The 24506-nt window shown below is 41.3% G+C and overlaps 1 protein-coding gene and 1 long non-coding RNA gene across 7 annotated transcripts in view; one reads left to right on the top strand and one right to left on the bottom strand.

Moving 5' to 3' along the window:
- Positions 1-24506, top strand: part of LOC113017235 (uncharacterized) — a 63040-nt gene that overhangs the window by 36089 nt on the left and 2445 nt on the right. For 3 of the 6 annotated variants that reach the window (XM_080298651.1, XM_080298650.1, XM_080298652.1), the window contains one exon: positions 23660-23923. In XM_080298651.1, the coding sequence (XP_080154777.1) occupies positions 23660-23923 (264 nt within the window). Of the gene's footprint in view, positions 1-22379; positions 22677-22720; positions 23447-23659; positions 23924-24506 lie in introns of those variants that run through there. The other 3 variants (XM_080298657.1, XM_080298653.1, XM_080298656.1) reach the window with 3 other exon arrangements.
- On the bottom strand, positions 8687-9289 carry LOC145425551 (uncharacterized). Its single transcript, XR_013906273.1, has 2 exons — positions 8950-9289; positions 8687-8859 (listed from the first exon to the last, which is right to left on the bottom strand). It is a non-coding gene; the product is annotated as an uncharacterized LOC145425551 (long non-coding RNA).

Raw genomic sequence — 24506 nt, 5'->3', positions numbered from 1 at the left:
CATGAAGCAGGTATGGAGGAGATCAAAACTCCAGACATCCAGAGGCCCCCAGAACACAAGAGACCATGGAAGACCAACAGAGGGGCAGCTGCGCCACTGTCCCAGAAAGAGCTGAGGAGAGTCCCAGATGAGGGCTCACCCAGCAGCCGCGGAGCAGAAGCCAGGGGGAGTTGCAGTGACGTGCCCGTGAGCTCCGCCGGCAGCCAGCCGCGCCTGAGTGACCGAGCCCCAGGCCGAGAGGCCGGGGGCACCCCACCTCCGAAGTGGCCCGAGCGAGCCCCAGGCTCCAGGCCCCGATAAGCGGCCGCCAAGGAGTGAGCCGGTGTGTACCTGGACGCCCACCCCCAGACACAAAGAACCACCAACGCACCGATGTCCGAGGGGGACCGCCACTGGCAGGGGAAGTGGTGGTAGGGGGAGATAGGCCTCCAAACCTTGGAGGGCCTGAGATGTCCCCAGAGAGGTGGCGCCTGACACCCAACCTGACATATAGACACAGACATACAGGCACACACAGATACAAACATCCATTCCCACCCTCATGCTCTCATATGCACTTACTCTACACTCAACCAACGTGGAGACAGACATAAAGAGACGTTGTACACACAATCACACTCCCCAAGCGTACTCTACAAACCGGGTCTAGGTGCCCCCGCCCCTGGAGGGGGGAACTGCACCCAGACCCAGGTGGTGTTACCCTTTTCCCTACGGTGGGGAGAGGCAGACCGCCCCGACTCCGCAGCAGCAGGGAGGCCCCACACTCCAGACCGCAGTCGGACGGCCAACTCCTCCTCCTAGCTCCCCCGCTCCAGCAGGTCGCAGAGAATGGGGGTGAGAGAAGACTCCAAACCCCCCTCCACCCGCTCATTGTAGTGTTGATGCATGTGTGTTCTAAGGTGCATTTAAAACCCAGGAGGGCTTGGAGCTACCTGCCAGAGAGCAGCAGGTAAGCGCATGGTCCCTCCTGCTAGCCCTCAATGTCTACGTGTATTTAAAATTGAGAGGTGGGCAACGATGCCAGGGGTGGGGTGTACACCCTGATGGTACTTTGGACTCCGTGTATCGTGCCCACCCCCAAGATCCTATATGTATGTGTAATGAGAGTGTGAGTAATTTGAATGTCTAAGTTGTGAGATAAAATTGAGGCAGAGGCAGCCAGAAGGGGACAGGGGGGGGGGGGGTGGTATCCTCCTCTGCACCCTGGTGACATACCCCTACTCCAAGGTCCTGCATGTGTGGGTGGTTGTGGTGGAGCGGGAAGAGGGAGGCAGCTGGAGATGGGGAGGGAAGGAAGGGAGGGGCAAGTGACCCCTCCCTGGGGCCAGCTCCACCGCTGACCCCAGTAGGCACCCCCATACTCCGCGACCCGCCAGGGAAAGGGGGCCCAGGCCCATCCAGACCGGGGCCCAGCGCAGCAGCGCCTCCCAGCCCCACAGAGCCCGGGACAGTCCTCCCAACCCCACCACAGAGAAAACTGCACCCACCCCACCATCCACTCATCTTCCAGACTACATAAGACAATAAACACCCAGGCTGAGATCTTCCTCCACCTCTCCTGTATACTTTGGAGCTTCTTTTGCTGCTGGTTCAGTCAATTTTGATTGGAGAGTGATGAAACTTGAAGCTTCAGAATCTAGTGCAAAAAACACAAACACGAAGCCAACACATCTGAACCAAAGAGTAAAACAGTGAAATGTGGATTATTAAATATTAGGTCTCTCTCCTCCAAGCCCCTTATAGTACATGACTTAATAATTGATCAACAAATTGATTTACTCTGCCTTACAGAAACCTGGTTGCAGCAGGATGATTATGTTAGTTTAAATGAATCAACACCCCCGAGTCATTCTAACTACCAGAAATCTCGAAGCACAGGCCGAGGGGGCGGTGTGGCAGCAATCTTTTCACACCAGCCTATTAATTAATGAAAGACCAAGACAGACTTTTAATTCATTTGAAAGCCTGATGCTTAGCCTCGTCCACCCCAGCTGTAAAACTCAGAAACCAGTCTTACTTGTTATCATCTATCGTCCACCTGGGCCTTACACAGAGTTTCTGTCTGATTTCTCAGACTTTATATCTAATTTAGTTCTGAGCTCAGATAAAATAATTATTGTGGGTGATTTTAACATCCATGTAGATGCTAAAAATGACAGCCTCAACATGGCATTTAATCTGTTATTAGACTCAATTGGCTTCTCTCAAAATGTAAAAGAACCCACCCACCACTTTAATCACACTCTAGATCTTGTTTTAACATATGGCATAGAAACTGAACATTTAACAGTGTTTCCTGAAAACCCTCTCCTGTCTGATCATTTCCTGATAACATTTACTTTTACAATAATTGATTACACAGCGGTGAAGAGTAGACTTTATCAAAGTAGATGTCTTTCTGAAAGTGCTGTAACTAAGTTTAAGAATATAATCCACCCACTGTTATCATCTCCAATGCCCTGTACCAACACAGAGCAGAGCAGCTATCTGAACGCTACCCCAACAGAGGTCGATTATCTTGTTAATAATTTCACCTCCTCACTACGTACGACTCTGGATACTGTAGCTCCTGTGAAAACTAAGGCCTCAAATCAGAAGTACCTGACTCCGTGGTATAATTCTCAAACACGTACCCTAAAGCAGATGACTCGTAATCTGGAGAGGAAATGGCGTGTCACAAATCTAGAGGATCATCATTTAGCCTGGAGAAATAGTTTGCTGCTTTATAAGAAAGCCCTCCGCAAAGCCAGAACATCTTACTATTCATCACTGATTGAAGTAAATAAGAACAACCCCAGGTTTCTCTTCAGCACTGTAGCCAGGCTGACAAAAAGTCAGAGCTCTTTTGAGCCAACCATCCCTTTAACGTTAACTAGAAATGACTTCATGAACTTCTTCACAAATAAAATTTTTATCATTAGAGAAAAAATTACCAATAATCATCCCACAGATGTAATATTATCTACAGCTACTCTTAGTACCATTGATGTTAAGTTAGACTCTTTTTCTCCAATTGATCTTTCTGAGTTAACTTCAATAATTACTTCCTCCAAACCATCAACCTGTCTTTTAGACCCCATTCCTACAAAACTGCTCAAAGAAGTCCTGCCATTAATTAATTCTTCGATCTTAAATATGATCAACCTATCTCTAATAATCGGCTATGTACCACAGGCCTTCAAGCTGGCTGTAGTTAAACCTTTACTCAAAAAGCCATCTCTAGACCCAGCAGTCTTAGCTAATTATAGGCCAATCTCCAACCTTCCTTTCATATCAAAAATCCTTGAAAGAGTAGTTGTCAAACAGCTAACAGATCATCTGCAGAGGAATGGTTTATTTGAAGAGTTTCAGTCAGGTTTCAGAGCTCATCACAGCACAGAAACAGCTTTAGTGAAGGTTACAAATGATCTTCTTATGGCCTCTGACAGTGGACTCATCTCTGTGCTTGTCCTGCTAGACCTCAGTGCAGCATTCGATACTGTCGACCATAATATCCTATTAGAGCGATTAGAACATGCTGTAGGTATTACAGGTACTGCACTCCAGTGGTTTGTATCATATCTATCTAATAGACTCCAGTTTGTGCATGTAAATGGAGAGTCCTCTTCACACACTGAGGTTAATTATGGAGTTCCACAGGGTTCAGTGCTAGGACCAATTCTGTTTACATTATACATGCTTCCCTTAGGCAGTATCATCAGAAGACGTAGCATACATTTTCACTGCTATGCTGATGACACCCAGCTCTATCTGTCCATGAAGCCAGATAACACACACCAATTAGTTAAACTGCAGGAATGTCTTAAAGACATAAAGACCTGGATGGCCGCTAACTTTCTGCTTCTTAATTCAGATCAAACTGAGGTTATTGTACTCGGCCCTGAAAATCTTAGAAATATGGTATCTAACCAGATTCTTACTCTGGATGGCATTACCTTGGCCTCCAGTAACGTGGTGAGGAACCTTGGAGTCATTTTTGACCAGGACATGTCCTTCAACGCACATATTAAACAAATATGTAAGACTGCTTTCTTCCATTTGCGCAACATCTCTAAAATTAGAAATATCCTGTCTCAGAGTGACGCTGAAAAACTAGTTCATGCATTTATTACTTCCAGGCTGGACTACTGTAATTCATTATTATCAGGATGTCCAAAAAACTCGCTGAAAAGCCTTCAACTAATCCAAAATGCTGCAGCAAGAGTCCTGACAGGGACTAGAAAGAGAGAGCATATTTCTCCTGTTTTGGCTTCCCTTCATTGGCTTCCTGTTAAATCCAGAATTGGATTAAAAATCCTGCTCCTCACATACAAGGTCTTAAATAATCAGGCCCCATCTTATCTTAATGACCTTGTAGTACCATATCACCCTATTAGAGCACTTCGCTCTCGCTCTGCAGGCCTACTTGTTGTTCCTAGAGTATTTAAAAGTAGAATGGGAGGGAGAGCCTTCAGTTTTCAGGCCCCTCTTCTGTGGAACCAGCTTCCAGTTTGGATTCGGGAGACAGACACTATCTCTACTTTTAAGATTAGGCTTAAAACTTTCCTTTTTGCTAAAGCATATAGTTAGGGCTGGACCAGGTGACCCTGAATCCTCCCTTGCTGCAATAGATGTAGGCTGCCGGGGGATTCCCATGATGCATTGAGTTTTTCCTTTCCAGTCACCTTTCTCACTCACTATGTATTAACAGACCTCTCTGCATTGAATCATATCTGTTATTAACCTCTGTCTCTCTTCCACAGCATGTCTTTTATCCTGCCTTCCTTCTCTCACCCCAACCGGTCGCAGAAGATGGCCCCGCCCCTCCCTGAGCCTGGTTCTGCCGGAGGTTTCTTCCTGTTAAAAGGGAGTTTTTCCTTCCCACTGTCGCCAAAGTGCTTGCTCATAGGGGGTCATATGATTGTTGGGTTTTTCTCTGTATCTATGAAGCGCCTTGAGGCGACTTTTGTTGTGATTTGGCGCTATATAAATAAAATTGAATTGAATTGAATTGAACATCAGAATCTGTAAGGTTTCGGCTTTCAGCCCCAACGGCTGGGTGTGAAAGCCAACACCTCACTGATTCTGATACGTTGGGTCCGCGCTCTGTGTTTACGTCTTCTTGCGGAAACCATGTTTCGTGGTTGTTGTAGTCAGGTTTAAACTGAGATTCTGACATTTCTGGCAAAGTACATGTATATTTAAAATTTGATTCACGATTTTAATGAATCAATATTTCATTATTAAAGCTAAAATTGATTTGAATCAATAAATCGATTATTGAAACCCACCCATAGTCAGTACTAAGATCTTGGAAACAATCATAGCGATGGAGACACACACCCGTGGGATTCATAGATTTTGATATCGCTCTATCTTTGTCTCACTTTGATATAGTATAGTGAGGTTTTTAACAACCAGTTATGGGACCTAACCCACACTAGTGTGGACTTTTAGTTGAAGCACCTGCATCAATTTAACCCTCTCATACTCTGTTACAAGATCAGAAATATTTATTAGGGTTAGGGTGCTGTTGGCTTCCATATGATGTACCAGTGAAGTAGTCATCGCTTTGGGCACTGTAACATCCCTGGTCTAGAGGTAACTTAGACTTAAAATGCACTTTGAACCCACACTTATCCCATGCTCAAGAAATATTCAGGAGAGCGGAAAAATTCATGATATTAGACATATCATGAACTTTTGTGGTGGGGTCGGGTGGGCTGCTTCGGGCTCTGTGGGTCGGGCGGTGCTGCTGAACTGGGCCCCATTCCGGATGGGCCTGGACCCCCTTGCCCTGGTGGGTTGCAGAGTATCGGAGTGCCTACTGGGGTCAGCGGGGGAGCTGGCCCAAGGGAGGGGCCACTTGCCCCTCTCTTCCTTCCCTTGCCATCTCCTGCTGCCTCCCTTGTCCTGCTCCACCACAATCACCCACACATGCAGGGCCTTGGGGTAAAGGTGTGTCACCAGGGTGCAGGGGAGGCATCCCCCCCTCTGTCCCCTTCTGGCTGCCTGTGCCTCAATTTTATCCCACAACTTAGACATTCACATTACTGACACCTTGGACCTTGGAGGTGGGCACGCTACATGGCATCCAGAAGACCATCAGGGTGTACAACCTCACTCCTGGCGCCATTGCCCACCTCTCAATTTTAAATACACGTAGACATTGAGGGCTCTCGGGAGGGGCTATGCACTTACCTGCTGCTCTCTGGCAGGTAGCTCCATGCCCTCCTGGGTTTTAAATGCACCTTACACATGCATCAACACTACATATGAGCGGGCGGAGGGCGGTTTGGAGTCTTCACCCCCCCACTCTCTGTTGCCTGTTGGGGTGGGGGAGCTGGGAGGAGGAGTTGCCATCCGATTGGGGCATCTCTGCTGCTGCAGAGTCGGGGCGGTCTGCTTTTCTCTTTCTGGGACAGTGGCGCAGCTGCCCCTCTGTTGGTCTTCCTTGGTCTCTTGTGCTCTGAGGGCCTCTGGATATCTGGAGCCTGGATCTCCTCCATACCTGCTTAATGTCCCGGAGGACGCAGCTATGGCTCCCCAGCAGATCATTACATGAAGGAACCTTTTAAAAACAAGTGCGCTCATGCTCACAGGTGTACACACGGGTGTTCACACCCACAAACTACACCCTTTTTGGCTCCTACCTCAAAGCACACCGTGCGCTGTCGATCTTACGTGCTGCACAATAATGTTTAACATTTAGTATTTACTGTTATATTCACATACATCATCGCGATGATGTTGTTTATTATATTGCTCTCTTTTTTGCTTGTTTTCTCTTTTTTCTTTCTCAACAGGTGATCCAGGTGATTAATGTGTGTATTTTTGTCTGTTTGTTTTCTTGGTTTTTGTTTTTTGCCCTTTATCACCGTTCCTCTTCCCCACTGTTTTTTTTACCCTACCTCTCTTTCTTTCTCTCTTTTCCTTCCCCCAGTCATGTCTGTGTGTGTAGCAAGTGAAAATAAAATAAAATAAACAATAAAAACAAAGGTCAATCAAGTAGACCAATATGGCAAGGCCGGGATGGTCCATTTGGTAAAGTAAACCCATTGGGCATCTTTCTTGGCCTTTAGAAAATAATTCTGATGGCAAAAGAACCAAACGGAACAGGCGGAACAAAAAGAAAGAAGTTTGGTTCCAGTTAAGTGTGATATCATGATCTTTTAGACTTCCAGGACTCACACAGAAGCATTGAAGGATGATGAAGATGATGGAGGGACAGTAAGACAGCAGTTCAGATGATGAGGATGTGTAAGTGCATGGCACCAGAAGAGGTGTGGATCTTATTCTCTACATTTGCTCATATTTAATGTGATAGTAAATTTGCATTTTGTGTGATAGCCTCAGGGATGATCCCTGTCAATGTGACTCCTCTCTTCTGGCAAAACTCCTACTATGACCCCTCCTGCTGACTTCCCCCTCCATACCTGAGAATATCAATTGACTGTTGTGTTGTTAGGTTTATAAAAATCACGTCAGTCTTTGTTTTTACATTCATCAGGTCCCAATCAGCCCAAAATGCAAAGAGAAATTAAAAATGTATGCCATGAAAACGTTCTGATCTTAGGAGGTTAAATCTGTAAAAATTGAGGTCCACAAATGACATCCACTACAATTTTTGTCAAATAACAATGCTGCATTTGTATCATTTCTGCCATTTTTCTTCTTCTTTTAATATTAATACAACTTAATTAACATAGTATTTTATATTATTTCACTTTCAATTTGAAAAATGTTACAAAAGCCTTGAAATAAATATGGTCTAGTAAAGCACACTGGAGGCTAACTCCAGATGTTTTGCTGTGTAAAACAAACAACAGTGGATGGAACAGCTGCAAAGTTTGTTGGTTGATCAGGTGGTTTGATAAAGGACTTCCACTAGCTTTTTACCAGTAAATGTTTTCATGGTGAAAAGCACTGTTTTCTATGTTGCCAGAAACATAGAAACGTTTCTCTCAGACTGACCTCTTTGCTCCTCACTGTGGTGTAAACTGACTCCAGCTCCATGTTAAACTGTCCCAGTGTTATCATCACTGCTACTTTTACCCTTGCAGTGTGCGTAGGCTTAATATTATCAGACTTTTTATACACATGTGGCTCCTAAATACGTTTCAATTGTAGGTCTGTTTTTTTTAGTTGCAAATGTGAGTGAAATACAATCCATTTCCATGGTAACAATGGCAAAAGGCAGGGCACACTCTAGACAGGTCATTGATCAAACTAACACACAGCGACCACCACCAATTAACCTGACCTTACTAACTGCATATGTGGGCTGTGGGAGGAATCCAGAATACCCCGAGGGGTACGGAACAACCACGGGGAGAACATGCAAACTTCACACAGAAAGTTAAGATGTTTATTTAAAAAGTTCAGATGGTTTAATCAAACTCAGAACCTTCTAGCTGGGAGTCAACAGTGCTAACCACTGTGGCACCATGCTGCCCACAACAACAAAAACTCCACCCAATTTATCCAAACACACAACTTTCCTCTTGCTCACTTACGAATTGAGACAAATTTCCCCTTGCCAACGTCCCACAGATCCACAAATGTGGGTTGTGTTCATGTTCCAGTGTAAAAATAAGATATATAGTCTTCAACTGTATATAAGCGTGATAGTGTCTTTCCATATGTCACGGTGCGGCATGGCACACCGTGGAAGGTGTGGGGAAAGGAGGACCCAGGCGCGGTGCTCTATGTATAAACAGTGTGTTTATTTACAGAGTGGAACAAAAACAACAATAAATCCCCGTGTTCTCCCAGACTCCCGTGTCGTGTCTCTGCGTGAATAGTTCGTGTCTCTGTGCTCTCCGCTCCCGTGTCAGCACCCCCCGGTGCTCGCTGCTCTTCGTGCCTTCCACGCTCCTCCTGCGGGAAACAATAGACGCAGCCGTCAGGACACAAATAACCGCAGGCATACACTTACACACATTAACTCAATTCAATGGGACGACTAACGTGGAGTCTCAAGGAATGATCCCGCGTCGGTGGGAGCTCCAAGACTCTCTTAAGTAGCTCCCCCGACGAGGCCTGATCAGCAGCAGGTGTGTGGCTTCGGGTGTGGCCAGTCCCCTTGCAGGGCCACACCCTCCAGGCCTGACGCCGCCTATAAACAAGTGCTCAGCCACCCACACACACATATACACAAGCACAGGGAAGGGGGAGCAACACCAAAATACACAGCAATAATAATAATAATAATATAATACATGACTGCTCAGGGATCCTGGGTCGCCCAGTCCCAGGACCCTGACACCATATGAAGTGGACGTTTCTTTTCTAAATAAACAGAACAGCTTTTAAACACTTTTTTTATATGTGTCAGAATTATTTATTATTGTTATTTTGTTTTATTTTTTTTTACAAAAGTAAGTGGCATCTCTCCTTATTTTGTTCAAATTCAGTTACCTAATATAGTATTATTATTGCTGTATAAGCTTACTAATATTTTACACCTATTTTTTTTATTTAGACTTTTTTTTAAATATAAATTTTATTGCTTTTGCAACAACATACAAAGGTTTGTTTTCCCAATAATATGCTGCTGTAATAGGAACCCTTTCCCCCCGCCCTCACCTCCCACCCTGCTCTCTTCCAAACAACAAAATAATTTTTTAAAAAACAAAAACAAAAAAGCCCCACATATAATATGTATACATTTGTACAATATGTGGCATTTATACATATTCAAGGAAACAAAAAAAAGAAAGGAGAGAGAAAAAAAAGTAGACAATAGAAATAGCTAGCACATACTAAACAATTTTCTCCTCATCCACACTCCTACATGAGTTGTCCGATGTTTACTTCTTTTATAAAGTTTTTAAATGGCATCCAAATTTCATCAAAATATGTTAACTTGTTTTTGAGAAAGTACGTTATCCTTTCCATTGCCATACACTGTGCCAAAGAATATATCCAAGCACCAATAGCAGGAGGATCTGATGTTTACCAATTTAATGCAATCATACGTTTTGCCTGTAATGTACAATAATCCATACACTTAATTTGATGGGCTGTTAGTTTAAGATTTTTAGAATACACTTGTAATAGCAACATTTCTACAAATTTAATGGCATTTTAAGAGAATTTGCTTCCATCCTCACCCATGACGGGGTATTTTGGGATGAAAAATAAAACATTATTGTCCTTAATTGAATAGCCAGATAGTACCAGTAAAAATTGGGGCATTTCAACCCCCCTGTATCAAAGGGAAGATACAACAAAGACAAGCGAATGCAGGGATGTTTTTTGTTCCAGATAAACTCTCTGACTAATGATGCTAATTTAGTAAACAATCCAGCAGGAGGAGCCAGTGGGACATTTTGAAACATATACAACAGTCTAGGTAATACATTCATTTTAAGAACACTTATCCTTCCAATAATAGATAGTGGTAAACTTATCCAACGCTCCAAATCTTTGGAAATTTTCTGTAGAATTGTATTATAGTTAAGTACCACCACATCTTTTAATGAAGGAGCTATTTTAATGCCTAGATAAGTGAGTTCAGAATTAACAGTAAAGCCAGATATATTCTGACTTACGTTTTGATTATACCCTTGTTTAAGTAACATTAATGATGATTTTGTTACATTAACTTTATACCCTGAGAAGGCCCCAAACTGGTCTATTAAATCCTTTATAGCAGGCACAGAAGTTTTTAGTTGCTTTAAAAATAATATGACATCATCAGCAAGTAAAGCAATTCTATGTTCCTTTCTACCAATCCTAACACCTTGTATTTGTCTGCTGGTTCTAACACCTATTGCCAGCGGTTCAATAGCTAAAAGGAATAAAAGTGGAGATAAAGGTGAACCCTGCGGGCACCCTCTTTTAATGTCAAATGGTACAAAAATTATCTCATTTGTCTGAACCTGAGCAACAGACTGACAGTGTAATAGCTTGATCCAATGCAGAAATACGTTTCCAAACCCAAATCTAACAATGACATCAAAGAGATATGACCGTTCAATTCTATCAAAAGCCTTCTCCGCGTCAAGCGAAAGAATGGCTGTATCTTCCTGCTCACTTTGATTATGAAGAATGTTGAGGACTCGTCTTACATTATGAAAACCCTGTCTATGTTTAACAAATCCATTTTGATCATCCCCTATAATAACTGGAAGAATACTTTCTAATCTTTTGGCAAGAATTTTACAAATAATTTTAGTGTCTGTGTTAATTAAGCTTATAGGACGCATATTTTCACACTTGTTATTTAGTTTTCCAGGTTTAGGAAGCAGTATTATCAGGGACTTCCTTAATGAGTCAGTAAGATTACCAGTATTAAAACATTCTATATACATATCTAAGAGGGGCTGTGCTAATTTATCTTTGAAGTATTTATAAAGGTCAATTGGCAATCCGTCTGGACCAGCTGTTTTACCAGCATTTAGAGAGTTTATAGCATCTATAATTTTATATATATTAATTTGCCTGTCAACATTTTCTTTGTCTGAAATTTTTGGTATATCAAGTTTATCTAGAAATAAAGATTGCATTCTAGTTGCATTGTTGAATTCAGAGTTATATAACGTTTCATAAAACATTTTAAATGCATTATTTATCTCTAATGGGTCTACTATGATATTTCCATTTGAAGTTTCAAGTTTTGTAATTGCCTTTTCAGATTCCTGCTTTTTTATATGCCAAGCCAGGAGTTTGCTGGGTTTTTCACCTTGATCATAGAATTGTTGCTTTAATCTCAATAAATTTACAGCTGCTTTTTCACTTGTCATTTCATTATATTGCGTTCTCAATAGTAATAATTCTTTTACAATATGCTCATTATTTTGACCTGATTGAAAGCTGATCTCTTCTAACATTTTTATTTTTTCTTCCAGATATTTTATCCTTTGGTTTCTTTCTCTTGTTTTCTTACTAGAATAGCTTATAATTTGCCCTCTTAAGTATGCCTTAAAGGCTTCCTATCTCACACTTGCCAATGTTTGATCTGAATTGTGCTCAAAGTATTCATTAATTTGCTTGCCTAAAAACTCAAGAAACTGTTTGTCCTGCATCCACTTCAATTGAAACCTCCATTCAATCAGAGTTTTGATCAGTTTTGGTTCTATGAAAGTCAAAATAACGGCTGCATGGTCAGATATTATTATTTCCTTATACTGGCAATCTTTTATATAGTGATCCAGCTCAGTTGATACCAGAAAGTAATCTATTCTGGAGTACACTTTGTGTGTACCTGACCAGCAAGAATATTGTAATTTGGTTGGATTTTGATCTTGCCATATATCAATTAAATTTAACTCCTTCATAAATTGCCTGATCACCTTTTGTGTTCTATTATGAGTATTATCCATGCCTGAAGATTTATCCTTCTGTGGGTTCAAAGCACAATTTAAGTCCCCAGCAATTATAGATTTACCTTGCAAGTCTGAAATTTTAAGAAATAAATTGCTATAAAAGTTTGGATTATCTTCATTTGGGCCATAAATATTAATTAAATTTAGTCTAGTAGATAGTAGATTACCTTGTAGTATTAGAAAACGTCCATTACAATTCTTAAGCACATGCTCAACGTGAAAAGGTATAGATTTGTGAATCATTATCATGACGCCCCTGGAATTGGAGGAGTAAGGCGCTGAAAAGATTTGACCGGGCCATCTACGTTTCATTCTATTTGTCTCACTGCCTAGCATATGAGTTTCTTGTAGGAACACAATTTTGGCCTTTAATTTCTTAATCCTACTAATGACTTGTTTTATTTTTACTAACTTACGTAGACCTCTGCAGTTCCAAGAAACACAGTCAATCAAGACTTCTGCCATATATATTCACTTATGTTAAAACTATACTATTAAATAAATACACACATATATATACACAAAAGAACAGTATTGTACCATGTTAAGCATTTACAGATTTGAGAGAGCAACCCTTCCCACACCCCAGCCTGTGTAAGAACATACAGGCATCCCTTAACCCCAAAAATACTTCCGTCCTCTTCTTGGAACATGTCCACCCTAAACCGAGGAACTGTTCACCCGCGTTTAGCAACAGTTGTTAGAGTAATTACAATTGATTAAAAGAATTTAACTAAAGAAACAAAAAAAGATAATAACAATAGAAATAAATCCACCTTGTCAAGTTTTTACTCTCACAGATTTGACACAATAAGTGAAATTACTAGTAACTCTTATTAAGAGAACAAAACAACCAATGTCTAACCCAGCATTGTATAACAACCCTTTGGCAATATAATAAATTGTTCAGTCCATTATGGTTCGTAAATACAGTTAGAACAGAGTTAGTGATCTACCATCATATACCTTATCAAACATCTTGTACTTGATTAAGGCTCTTAATGTAGGCATCCACATCCGCTGGTGTATTGAATACATGCGTACGTTCCTCGTTGGTCAAAAGCAGCCTCGCTGGATAAATGATCCGATGTTTCCACAATCCAATCTCCCGCAGCTCCTCACACCATCGTACTGACGCTGCTGTCTGTATGTCTCTGCAGGCAGGTCCGGCAGGAAGGCTATCTTATTGTCAGTTCTTTTGTCGTCCTAGCGGCTTTCATGATGCCTTCTCGATCTCTGTAACTTAAGCACTTAATTATAAAAGTTCTCGATCAGTTTGCAATGGAGCTTTGCCTTGTGTTTATCCTGTGCACCCTTTCCAGGACAGGAGGGGGGATTTTCAAAATGTCCGATATAAACTTCTCCATGAAAGTACGTGGATCTGTACCTTCTTCTTTCTCAGGGATGCCGAGGATTCGGATGTTATTACGCCGACTTCTTCCTTCCAAATCCTCCACCTTTTTAGATAGAAGTTTGGGCTGTCTTTCAAGGCTTTCCATATCATTTTTCAATAAGGTGATTTCGTCCTCTGCGTTGGAGATTCTTTTTTCAGCCTCGTCAATTCGCCCTCCACATTTTTGTATATCAACTTGAACAGCTCCTATTGCTGACATAATACCACCCATTTCAGTATGGAACTCTTGCTTGAGCAATCGAATAGCGTTTAATAAGTCCAAGGTAGAAGGCATTTCTGGGTTTGCAGGTTGCTTTTCTTGTTCGTGTTCATGCATAGCGTCCATCTGCCCTTCCTCCACCCCGCTTTCGTCTTGTGCCTCAAACGTAGTTTTTTGTTTGTCCTTGTTCAGTTTTTTAGGCATGTTAGCGTTCTCTTATGTTCCCAAACGAACTATGTCAAAACGTAAGTTCTATTTTGGATTTACAGAGAGTATTTAATGAAAAAGACAACTGAGCACGCGAAGCACGGGTCTCCTCACTTTGCCGCCATTACCGGAAGCTTTTAAACACTTTACTAGAATTTTTACATTTACCAAACACAAATCAACTTTTTTAGTTTTGTTAGATTTGTGTTCTCATGACTAAATATATTAATTTATTTTATGTTGTGAAAGAAGTTTTCTGATTGTCATTTTATTTTGAAAAGGATTTTATTTTGGTGATTATAGATTACTTCACTTCCTGTTCCTGTTGTTCCAAAGCGCGAACTGCTGAAGTAATGTATGGTTTTCCCTCCTGTGTTACTAACAATAAAAGAAACGGGAAAAGTAATCAACCACCAAGTGTGTGCATTATTAAGAGAACATGGCCGAAGAAGAAGAAAACTCTTCAAGTTCAACAGGTTATGGGCCCAGGCGTGACACAACAGGAGGAAGATGGCAGAGGTTAGTGTTCAACGGAGACGAAAACAGTTACGAACTTTGGGAGGCAAAGTTTCTCGGCCACATGCGGATCATTGGTCTAAAGGACACTATATTATCAGCCACTAACCCAGATGCAGAGAAGAATGCTGAATGCTACGCTGAACTGATACAGTTTCTTGATGATAAAAGCCTTGCACTGGTAATGAGAGATGCGACTGACGATGGAAGAAAAGCTTTAAAAATACTACGTGACCACTACGATAGTAAAGGCAAGCCCAGAATCATCGCACTGTACACAGAGCTGACGTCTTTACAGAAGAAACCAGATGAGACAGTGACAGATTATATTATCCGAGCTGAAAAAGCAGTGACCTCCCTAAGAAATGCAAAAGAAGTCATCAGTGATGGACTTATTATCGCTATGATTCTAAAGGGGCTTCCTGAAGCTTACAAGCCATTTGCTATTCACACAACTCAAAGCAGTGAAGATTTAACATTCACACAGTTCAAAAGCAACCTACGAAGTTATGAGGAAATCGAGAAATTTGACAACAAAGTAAAAGCGGATAATGTGATGAAGGTTGATTTAACATCAATCACCTGCCATGGATGCGGAAACCGAGGACATTTTGTAAAAGATTGTCGCCAAAAGGGAACACCTAAGTGGTGTAGCTACCATAGAAGCTCGACACACAGTGATGAGACATGTAGAAGAAAAACCAAGTACAGAGATGACGCAAAACTAACTGTAGTAAAACTAGAGGGCAAGAAAGAAGAGCAGACTTTTGTATTTAAAGTTAGTCAAAGACTTCTGCCTACTGACATAATAAGAGAAGGACTAATGGTGGACTGTGGTGCGACTTCACACATCATTACGGAGAAGAACAAGTTCATGAAGTTTGATGAGACTTTTGATCCTGAGAAACACTACATGGAGCTCGCTGATGGATCCAGGACAAACAACGTCGCACTCAAGAGGGGAGATGCCAACGTCTCTCTATGGGACATACAAGGACACTGTACCACCATCACACTGAGAGACGCCCTGTTCATCCCATCCTACCCTCAGAGCATATTTTCAGTGAAGGCAGCTACAAACTATGGAGCACAGGTGATCTTCAAGAAGGGACAGAATGAACTGGTGAACAAAGATGGGACAGTCTTCTCCATCGAAGAATACAACAGACTCTACTATTTGAAAACGGTAAACAATGAAACATCATACAATGACATGATGTCCTGTGACACTGTTAATCTGGCTTGTGATGTGAAAACATGGCACGAAATTTTAGGACATTGTAATGTTAGTGATGTGTTAAAGCTACCCGATGTTGTAGATGGCATGAAAATCACAGGCAGTGGGATGCTAGATTGTAATGTGTGCACAGAAGGGAAATTCACTAACAACAGAAACAGACAAAGCGACCCAAAAGCGAGTGAGCCATTACAGTTGGTGCACACTGATCTAGCCGGCCCCATTGAACCAAGTGGCCAAAGTATTATTTACGGATGATTTTTCAGGGGCAGTGTCAGTTTACTTTCTAAAACAGAAAAGTGACACCACAGAGGCCACAGCAAAGTTTCTAGCTGACTGTGCACCATACGGCAGTGTTAAGTGCATTAGATCGGATAATGGCACAGAGTTCACAAGCAGTTCCTTCCAGTCTCTTTTAAGGGAAAAGGGTACAAAGCATGAGACATCTGCGCCATATTCTCCCCATCAGAATGGCACAACTGAGAGGCAATGGAGAACTCTCTTTGAAATGGGGAGGTGCCTTTTACTACTTTTAAATATTCAAAGCCAGGTTTGTAGCAAAAGGTTACAACCAGACACAAGGAATAGATTACCAAGAGACATTTGCACCAACAGCAAACATGACATCTGTGCGAACACTAATGCAAATAGCAGTCCAGAATGATCTTATTATCCACCAAATGGATGTTAAAACTGCATATTTGCATGCTCCCATTGAGGAAGAAATATACATGGAACAACCAGAAGGTTTTGAGCAAACAGAGTCAGGAGAAAACTTGGTGTACAAATTAAAGAAATCCCTTTACGGGTTAAATCAGGTAGAAACTGGTACAAACTCTTGAATGACTACCTTGAACAAAATGACTTTGAAAGAAACCTTTCTGATCACTGTGTATACAGAAAGGACATTGGACATGAAACCCTACTGGTTATCATCTGGGTAGATTACTTGATCATTGCGGCTAGCAATACTAACTTGTTAAACACATTCAAAGAAACAATGAGGTCAAAGTTTAACATGAAAGACCTGGGGAAAATATCTAGTTTTCTTGGGATACAGTTTATACAAAAAGAGAGTGAAATCAGGATGAATCAGAAGAGGTACATTCAAAGAATGTTGGAACGCTTTGGGATGTCTGAATGCAAACCCAGATCCACACCGTGTGAACTAAAAACGGACACTACTACATGTGGAGGAAGTGATGCAAATGAGACTGTTAACTCAAGAGAGTACAGAGAAATAGTGGGCAGTTTGATATATGCCATGACATGTACGAGACCAGATATAAGTTGGGTTGTTAGCAGACTATCTCAAACACTAGCTCAACCCACGAGAGAGGACTTAGTAATGGCAAAACAAGTCCTCAGATACCTAAAAGGCACAAATGACTTTGAACTGATCTTTAAGAAAAGCAGTGAGGATCTAGATCTAATTGCTTACAGTGACTCTGACTGGGCATCCTCTGTAAAAGACAGACGCAGTACAACAGGCTACTGTTTTGCACTTACTAAAGAGGGACCAGTAATATCTTGGAAAACAAAGAAACAGCCTACAGTGGCACTCTCAACATGTGAAGCTGAATACATTGGTCTTGCAACCACTACTCAGGAAAGCATGTACTTAACCCAACTGTTAAACGGCATGGACAGAAAAAGGTACACATGTACTAAACTGTTTGGGGACAACCAAGGGGCCATTGCGTTGAGTAAAAACCCAGTGAACAGACAGAGGTCAAAGCATATTGATGTGAAATATCACTTCATTCGTGAAGCAGTAAATGAAAGGAAAATCTGCATTGAACACTGTCCATCAGAAGAAATGGCTGCAGACATACTAACAAAACCAGTTACAAGAGTGAGACTCAGAGGGTTTCAAAAATGGTTCTTTGGAAACGCATAAGATGCTATGGGTTAACAGCATGAGAACAAGGGGGGGTGTTAGATTTGTGTTCTCATGACTAAATGACTAAACTTAGAAAAAACACACATTAAGACAATAACAAAATCAGCTTACTATCACCTCAAGAATATTTCAAGGATAAAAGATCTGATGTCTCAACAGGACCTGGAAAAACTAGTCCATGCATTCATTTTTAGTAGGCTTGATTACTGTAACAGCATCTTTACAGGTCTACCTAAAAAATCAGTCAGACAACTACAGCTCATTCAGAACTCTGCTGCTCGAGTCCTCACTAAGACCAAAAAAGTGGACCACATCAGTCCAGCTCTGAGGTCTTTACACTGGCTGCCTGTCCGTCAGAGGATAGACTTTAAAGTTCTGATGCTGGTCTATAAAGCTCTGAATGGTTTAGGACCAAAATACATCAGTGACCTCCTGACCCAGTATGAACCTTCCAGATCCCTCAGGTCATCTGGATCCGGTCTTTTATCAGTTCCCAGAGTCAGAACCAGACACGGAGAAGCTGCATTCAGCTTTTATGCTCCTTATATCTGGAACAAACTCCCAGAAAGCCTCAGATCAGCTGAAACACTCAGTTTATTTAAATCCAGGTTGAAGACTCACCTATTCTCAGCTGCATTTGAATAAAGCACCAAATCCACACTTTTAAGCTTAAATTTCAAAACTTACACTAACCACTGATCTTATCTATTTCTGATTTTATCTGTTTTGATTTTATATACTGTTTTGTTTGTTTGTTAAGCTTAAATTTCAAAACTTACACTAACTACTGATCTTATCTATTTCTGATTTTATCTGTTTTGATTTTATATACTGGTTTGTTTGTTTGTTTGTTTGTTTGTTTGTTTGTTTTTTTGTTAAGTGGGTTTAGAGCTCTGGGTAGCTCCCCAACTGGGTCTAGACTGGGTCTAGAGAGTATTTTAAATTCAGGGAATTTAAAATAGAAAGTAGCTCGTCCACAGAAGGACTGGTAGCTCCCCTTACGATAAGGGTTCAGATCGCACGAACAGGTGTGAAATGTGTGTGTTTAGTTAGTTAGTTTTTTTGCTTGTTTTAATCAGTTTTAAATCATGCTTTTTATTTGTTTTTGTTTCTAATGTCTCTGTAAAGCACTTTGAATCACCTTGTTGTTGAATTGTGCTATACAAATAAACTTGCCTTGCCTTGCCTAAATATATTAATTTATTTTATGTTGTGAAAGAAGTTTTCTGATTGTCATTTTATTTTGAAAAGGATTTTATTTTGGTGATTATAGATCACTTCCTGTTCCTTTTGTTCCAAAGCGCGAACTGCTGAAGTAATGTATGGTTTTCCCTCCTGTGTTACTAACAATAAAAGAAACGGGAAAAGTAATCAACCACCAAGTGTGTGCATTATTAAGAGAACATGGCCGAAGAAGAAGAAAACTCTTCAAGTTCAACAAGTTTGTTTAAAAACACGATCCATTTTATTTGGATAAAAGCAGGTATACGGAGGAAGGTCACAAGTCCTAGTTTTACACTGGGACATGACAGCTTCCGTTTGGGGAATCGGGACGACGTCATCAACAAGCGCCACAAGAGCTCTTCACAAAAATCTTCCTGGTTTCGGGTTAGTCGGCTCACATTTAGAACCCTCGACACAGAAGAGACAGCAACGCAAGTGTGGATCTGATGGCACAACCCGACAGAAACTCACACATCATGTATGTTACAGCAGCTCTGCTCATTCTGAGTTTCTTTCTTATCTTTTTTCTCGTAATTTTGTTATAACTAACGTATTAGTAATTAGACTCTTATTGTATTCTAATTTTTGCGTCATAACTTTTGCACTGTCCACTTCCTGCTGTGACAAAACAAATTTCCCACGTGTGGGACTAATAAAGGTTATCTTATCTTATGGACATGTTGTTCCACGATGTCTCTAAGCCGATGTTAGCTGAGAGCAGGACGCTGTTACTTTGGTGATGAATTCAGAGGAAAAGAAAAATCTCTATTTTGAATGGAAAACTGTTTTAATGGCATCTGTTATTAAAGGTGATAGGCTCAGACATTCTTAACAGGCTGTGTTGCCTTCATCCAGTTTTATTTATACAGCGCCAAATCATAACAGTTGCGTCAAGTAGCTTTATGTAAGTATATTATAAATGCTCCCACACGTGAGATTTAAGTTATACTGGAAGTTTCTCGAGCTCCTCTGCAGATAGATAGGCAGATAAATCTTCAAGTCATTTGAAAAAATGACTTTCAAAGAATTTTGTGTATATAGCACCTTTCAAGTAGACAAAAGATCAAAGTGCTTTTGTCTTAAATAACAAGGCATAAAACAAAACAGACTAAATTAACCAATAGCAATTCTAAAATGTGTTTTTAGTTTTTAAAAAAGAGACTACTGACTCCACAGATCTTAAGCTCAGAGGGAGAGAGTTCCACAGTCTGTGGCCACACTGGCAAAACCTCTGTCTCCCTTAGTTCTTAGCCTTGCATGTTGTATAACAAGCAGGCCCTAAACATATGGCCCCTGCTAGGACAGGGGTGGGCAATTCCAGGCCCTGAGGGCCAGTGTCCTGCAGGTTTCAGATCTCACCTTGGGTCAACACACCTGAATTGCATGATTAGTTCGTTACCAGGCCTCTGGGGAACTTCAGAACATGTTGAGGAGCTAATTTAGCCATTTAAATCAGCTGTGCTGGTTCAAGGACATATCTAAAACCTGCAGGGACGCCGGCCCTCGAGGCCTGGAGTTGCCCACCCCTGTGCTAGGGACAAAAGGCTGTAGAAGTTCAATAATGTAAGCTGGTGCTTGTCCACGAAGAGCTCTAAAAGTCAGAACCAGAATCTTAAAATTGATTCTTAATTGAATTGGGAGCCAGTGCTGCTGTATTAGCAACACTGTCACATGTGAATACTTAGTGGATTTGGTCAGAAGCCTTGGTGCAGCATTTTGAACAACTTGCAGACGTCCCAGGGAGGAAGAAAATAGACCCCAGTGGCAACATATACAGTGCAAACAAGGCAGGACCAAAAATAGAGCTTTGAGGTACTAGTGATGGGATTTCCGGCTCTTTTTAGAGATCCGGCTCTTTCGGTTCGGCTCACTAAAAAGAGCCGGCTCTTTCGGCTCCGAACCAGCTCTTCAGGTTGTTTTGTTGCTTTAATTAATTTATTATTAACAATAATATGAAATTGTGCACAAAAGGAATTACTAACATAAAAAAAGTGGTTTTATTTATATATGTTTATATATAAATATAAAACACATTTCTAGCATGAACTGAACTTCCAAAGCAGAGCTACTAGATCACTTAAATTACACAATTGAAAGCATGTGTGTATTGTTTGTGTATTTATACACAGGCACTCATATATATTCAAATAATTTAAAAAAAAGTTCATTTACCTGTTACTACCACACACCAAATCCGGTCGTTGGTACTTGCTGGCTTGTGTAGCCACAAGATAACAAAAGCTCCACACTGCGCCCAGCATCCTGAAGCACTTCTGTTGTCTTTTGTACGTGTTTTGAGTTTTTATGTGCTTCTGAGTTTTTACGTGTTTTGGAGTTTGTACGTACTTTGTCTCTAGGGGCCACCGTAAATATACTTTTATTTATTCACTCCACAAAAAATGTAATAAATAAATCATATAATACAAAAATCAACTGTTCACATTTCAACTTTTAACTATTTAAATTTTCCGCTTTTTCCTTTTACAAATTTAAAGTGAAACAACACAAAACACTGCAAACCACAACACAATTAAATATAAATTATAATATGACAACAAAAAGAAACATGCACATTATCTGTCATATGGACCTGCATGAATAAACTTTCTGAATCCTTTATCATCTGCAACCGAAAATAGTTGTGGATGATTACTATACCTTATGTATGTGACGTTGTTGTCCCTGGCTCTCTTTCTCTCTCTCTCCCTCTGGATCCGTTCCTGTGCTACTGAGTGTAACTACCGCCCCTCCCCCCTCTGCCCAGCATAAAGCACAAGACTCGCGTGCAGAGTGAAGCGGAAAAAAGTGCGAGAGAGAGGTTGAGAGAAAGAAAAGAGGGGAAAAAAAAAACGCGTGACGGCTCGCGATAAGGAGCCGGCTCGCGTCGTTCACTTCAAAGAGCCGGCTCTAAGAGCCATTTCGTTCGCGAACGACCCATCACTATGAGGTACATTATAATTAAGAGGGGCTATTTTGGAGCTGTAAGGGTCCATGTTGACATAAAAAGTGCTTCCAGATAAGTAGGGCCAAAACCACTGAAGAGCAGACCCTTTTAGCCAGCATATGATTCCAGGATAACACGATATCATGCTCAACTGTGTTAAAAGCTTCTGTCAGGTCCAACAACAAGAGGGCAGCAGGGCTGCCCGAGTCCAGAGTTAAAAGAATGTATTTAAAACCCTTAAAAGCAGTTATTGTGCAGTTATTTAAAACCTGTTTGAAACTTTCCAGAGATCACTTTAAGATCAAGGTGGGCCTGCAGCTGTAAATGGACTACTTTCTCCAGAACTTTTGAAAGAAAGGGAAGCTTCTAAATTCGCCTGTAATCGGTCAGAACAGTTGGGTCCAGATTGTGTTTTTAAGAAGATGTGGCACCCCTGTGAGGGAATGACCACATTAATGTTATTTTGTGTAAAACACTCATGTAACGGGACATTTTTCATTGCTATATGTATTTATTTTCAGTTCTTTAAGAGGATAGAAAATCCATGTAATAGGGATTCATTTTATGTTAGAAAGCAGTGAGGGCGGAACTTTGGTGCTTGCTCCGGGGTTTGGGGGTGCAGTAAGTGGAGCCCACCTTCCGCTGCTTCCTCAGACACGTTCTGGAGGAAAGCAGAGACGCATCGTGTCTTCCTTACTCCGCTCTTCACCTGCTTTTACAGGTCGGTAAATGGTGCTCGCACCGAAAATGTTGTTTATTGTTACCATGGTTACCCACGTTAACGTGAATGGGAGAGTTAAGGCAGTCCGCCCGAGTTAATTACATGTAAACGCGGGAGAAAACCAGAGGAGTGTCCCGTGCGACCGCACCGCGAGCCCGCTCGTTAGGTGGAGCGCTCGTGAAGCAGAGTCAGTGCGCTCCTATGCTCGGTGCAAACGTGTTGTAATGCTCCAATCGAATCAGTTCTGTGAGATGTGAATGTTAATAGTTATGTTGAAAGTGACTGAGTAGATTAGCTAGTGTAACACAAGCACTCTGAGCAACTCTGTGTAGCTAACAGAGGCATTCACGGGTTAATTAAACAAGCTGTGTTTCATGATGCACTAAATAGTGATTTTGCCAGTAAATTACTGGAGGGAACAAATGTAATGTATTTACCAATGCTGTTATTGAATATAACTGTTTAGCCAGTAAGACACTGCAGAAGACAATGTGATGTGTTTATTGATATGATAAAAGAATGTAGTTGTTATGGAAAGAAGTGTGAACTTAAGAAACTGAACCAGTTAAAAAGAGTATATTTCACTGATGTTGTGAAATAAGTGAATGTAATTGATGTGAATGAGGAACCAGCTGAACAGTATATTGAAAGCTCATGTTTAGTGTTTTATAGCATTTATTTGTGTGAAATAAATCAGACTCAGACACGTTCTGGAGGAAAGCAGAGACGCATCGTGTCTTCCTTACTCCGCTCTTCACCTGCTTTTACAGGTAACATATTGTCATCGTGGTCTTCATCCTTGGGACCCGTAACAAAGAGGCTGAACTATAGCTTGTTTAAAACATGATGTGCATTGCTATAGGCTGTGTCCCATGTGTAAATGATCACCTTTTATTCAGGTTTTGATATTAAACATGTGTCTTTATGTGTTTTTGTATCATTACATTATTGGTTATTGGTCTTTTGTTTCTTTGTACCTCAAGACCTCCCACATCATCATGACTGTGAGGAAGAGGAGGGTCTGGATGAGCTGCAGGTCTGTAACCAGGAGATGAACTCCAGTCTGGACCAGGAGGACCCAGAGCCTCCACAGATTAAAGAGGAACAGGAGGAGCTCTGCAGCATTCAGGAGGGAGAGCAGCTTGGACTGAAGCAGGAGGCTGAAGGCATTATCGTCTGGACTGATGAAGAGCGACTCACACTGATGGAGACCATCTGCAAACCTGTGATAAAGTTACACAGAATAGGTATGTAAAACCAGGGCTCTAGAGTGCGACCAAATTTCTCAGTGGTGTGACTTAAAAAAATTCGGTCGCACCAGTGCAACCAGCTGTTCAGTACAAAAGAAAAAAAGTCTCAGCAACTGTGAAAGTCTCCGTGTGGTCAACAACAGACACACCTTATGCCCATATCGTGGTCTAAACCGTGGGACCTCTCCCATTGGCCGTGGTCCAGATATTCCTGTAGCCCTTCACGTCTGTGTTTGAAAGTGAATAAAAGCGTATCGATTAACTAAATCCTGAATCGAGTATAAATGTTTTTAGCCAAAAACGGCACAATCTCAGGTTAAAGCTGGTTAAACCAAACAGCTGAATCAGTGAATGAAAGCAGGTGCCCTGATTCTGCACAAAGACTTAAACACAGAGCGCAGACCCACGTACACATCAGAATCAGTGAGATGTCGGCTTTCTCATCCGACATGACATACATGGGCACGCCGACATTCTGCGTCTCCGTGTTTACGTATTTGTCTTTGTTTGTTTGTTTGTTTGCTGCAGGTTTCTGACTGAACCAGTAGCAAAAGATCAAAACTACATTTCACATTTAATA

This window comes from Astatotilapia calliptera, chromosome 3 (assembly GCF_964374335.1).
Source record: "Astatotilapia calliptera chromosome 3, fAstCal68.1, whole genome shotgun sequence".
Lineage (NCBI taxonomy): Eukaryota > Metazoa > Chordata > Actinopteri > Cichliformes > Cichlidae > Astatotilapia > Astatotilapia calliptera.
Note: the sequence above shows the minus strand (reverse complement) of the source record. Positions and strands in the feature narration are given on the sequence as shown.